The sequence below is a fragment of the Cibotium barometz genome, chromosome 27 (genome assembly GCF_041138505.1).
Source record: "Cibotium barometz isolate CiBa-2024 chromosome 27, ASM4113850v1, whole genome shotgun sequence".
Lineage (NCBI taxonomy): Eukaryota > Viridiplantae > Streptophyta > Polypodiopsida > Cyatheales > Cibotiaceae > Cibotium > Cibotium barometz.
In genome coordinates this window covers 35,285,699-35,287,969 of record NC_141072.1, presented here as the reverse complement: position 1 = coordinate 35,287,969, position 2,271 = coordinate 35,285,699, and the positions used below count along the sequence as shown (strand labels likewise).

Below are 2,271 nucleotides of genomic sequence, written 5' to 3'. Positions count from 1 at the left end.
GAGGGAAAGCAAGGGTTCGTCTTTGAGGAGCCCTTCCTATTTCGTTACTTAATGGCTTGTCTTCATGGCTCAGGAGGCCCCTATTAGGAGGGATTCCATAGGCTTGGAAAGGGGGAGGGGGGTTCAAAATCTAGATGATTCAATCCATTATTTCATATTTTAAATTCCCACATTCACTCACAAAGTTTACTAGTTGGAGACCCTTATGTAACATGTGCATTCAAATGATATTTTATGAAACCTCTTATTTGTGAGTCTGGAATCCTTAAAATGATCATTCATCTCTTCTATACATTCAAATGATATTTAATGAAATCACTTATTTGTGAGTGTGGAATCCTTACTCATCTACAAATATATGTTTTTTTTAAAACCTCTCACTGTACAATGAAGAACCCCTTATGTAAATTTTATTTCTTCCACTTTTTGTATAAATTTGAACTTATAAAGCCCTTGTTCTGAAACTCATGCTTAGGCATGCGTGTCCTTAGGCGAATCCCCCAATTCACATGCATTAATTGTAAATACTAGTCAAGCGCAATAAATGACCTTTTTTTAGGGGGTGTTTTATGTTGAAGAGCGATATCGGTGGGTCTAAAATATCAAATCCATGTATGGTTTACATTTATGCTGAAATTTGAAGCCTTTAGAGGGCACGAAAGCCCGTCAAACCTTCTAAAGAAGGCCTCTTACAAAATAGGGTTGAAAAAAAGAGCACATACGGCCACTATTTTGAAAATTTTTCCAAATTGTAAACATAAACAAACATATATGTTTTGAAGATCAACCTAGTTTTTGACATTTGGCATTTAAATTGAAGGTTAAGTAAGGTAGGCCTTCAATTTCAGCTTGATAGACAAGCCAAATGTGAGGTAGAGAAGGTATTTAAAAGTAAGACTGAAGTAGACCTTAATATTACACACAAGTACTTCTGAAATGCATTCACTTGATCAAATGCTCAAGCTCTTTGCATGAACTGAGGCGGTGGGGCGGCGGTTGCTCTGACAGGTACATAACCTACAGGAGATAATAGGTTGTAGAAAAAAAGATAAAAGGTGAGCTTAACTCGAGCAATTGATGAGTATAAAGTCTAATTAATGATATATAACAATGCTAGAATTTGAAGGTTGGAGTACCCTTCCAAAGAGGTCAAAACCTTCACAAGAAAGGTGAAAACACAATCACCCTTCAAAAGAATCATACCGTGGGCTGGGTCGACGTTGCGGTTCTTGAGCTCTCGGTAGGTCTGGGCGATGGAGCAGCATAGGCACCAGCAGTCGGTGCACAGGTCATTGCAGGGCTCCTCCGGCAGATTGTACTTCTGCCTTAGCTTCTTCCTGTACAGGCACGTGTAGCAACAACCCAGCCCCGTAAACCACTGCAGTAGACAGAATATCAAGCCTCCTCCTACGCATGCTGCAATCGGCAACGATAAATCCTTCCATTAGCACAGCCTTGATTAAGCACTTATTAATTGATTTAGGTTAATTTCCCTTGATTTTTAAGTTAATGAGCTCCGTGTATTCAATTACTCACAAGTTTGTCCCTCGTCCAAAACATGGACTATTTCGCCAACTGGGATGCATGGGCAGCACAAACTGCAGAAGCCTGCACGATCATATAAACACACAGCACAGCTTGCAATACACGAGATATCATTAAGAAAATTCAAAATTAGAGAGAGAGCTTTTGCGAGAATGGGTTCTGTGTGCATGTACATGAGCCACAATCAGCGAAGCAGCCACACAGGCCTGTAGTCCACTGTCCAGGTAGTTGGGCGCCGTCAGTTGCCATAGCTGTTCTGTGTAAACGCAAACAAGGATTAGGCGAAGCTGGGCCGGTTTGTAAACGTAAATAAGGATTAGGCAAAGCTGTGCGCGTAAATAAATAATGTAGTCACGATCAGTATCTATGGACCGGTTCAAATATGATGCACACGAGCCACAATCATCGAAGCAGGCGCACATGCCATCGCTGTTCTGTGCAATCAAGCTGTGCTTTGCGTAGATAAACAATGTAATCACGAGTATGTTCAAAAGCGCGTTGTCTTGTCCTGACTCCGCGTGCAAGTGTGGTCTCACCACCGGGACGGGGCATCTATGGGCCAATCAGAGCCATGACAACTTTGATAGGTAAAAGAAGCCCATCATCTGACCCGGTGCTCCAATAAACTTGTAGCCTTACTGCCTCCACCAAATGGTGAAAGACCCTATCAACTTTCCCCAAGGTAGATTATTTTGTGCTATCATTTTTTGTATACTTTTCTTTTTG

General features: G+C 41.3%; 1 protein-coding gene across 1 annotated transcript; it reads right to left on the bottom strand.

Annotated features, from left to right (window-relative positions):
- Window positions 1–774: 774 nt before the first annotated feature.
- Window positions 775–1,992, bottom strand: LOC147623332 (cell number regulator 4-like). The gene is made up of 5 exons (XM_086821839.1): window positions 1,918–1,992; window positions 1,719–1,796; window positions 1,537–1,608; window positions 1,204–1,416; window positions 775–1,017 (listed from the first exon to the last, which is right to left on the bottom strand). The coding sequence occupies exons 2-5, from the start codon at window positions 1,792–1,794 to the stop codon at window positions 959–961; spliced, it is 420 nt and encodes a 139-aa protein (XP_086677965.1). The 5' UTR covers window positions 1,795–1,796; window positions 1,918–1,992; the 3' UTR covers window positions 775–958.
- Between the last annotated feature and the right edge of the window lie 279 nt (window positions 1,993–2,271).

What these genes read in the sequence shown, in the direction of transcription:
- LOC147623332 (XM_086821839.1), bottom strand. Translation starts at nt 1,794, where the DNA reads ATGGCAACTGACGGCGCCCAACTACCTGGACAGTGGACTACAGGCCTG. An exon ending in CTTCGCTGATTGTGGCTCAT is followed by an intron (nt 1,609 to 1,718) that starts GTACATGCACAC and finishes ATGATCGTGCAG; the next exon opens with GCTTCTGCAGTTTGTGCTGC. An exon ending in TTTGGACGAGGGACAAACTT is followed by an intron (nt 1,417 to 1,536) that starts GTGAGTAATTGA and finishes TGCCGATTGCAG; the next exon opens with CATGCGTAGGAGGAGGCTTG.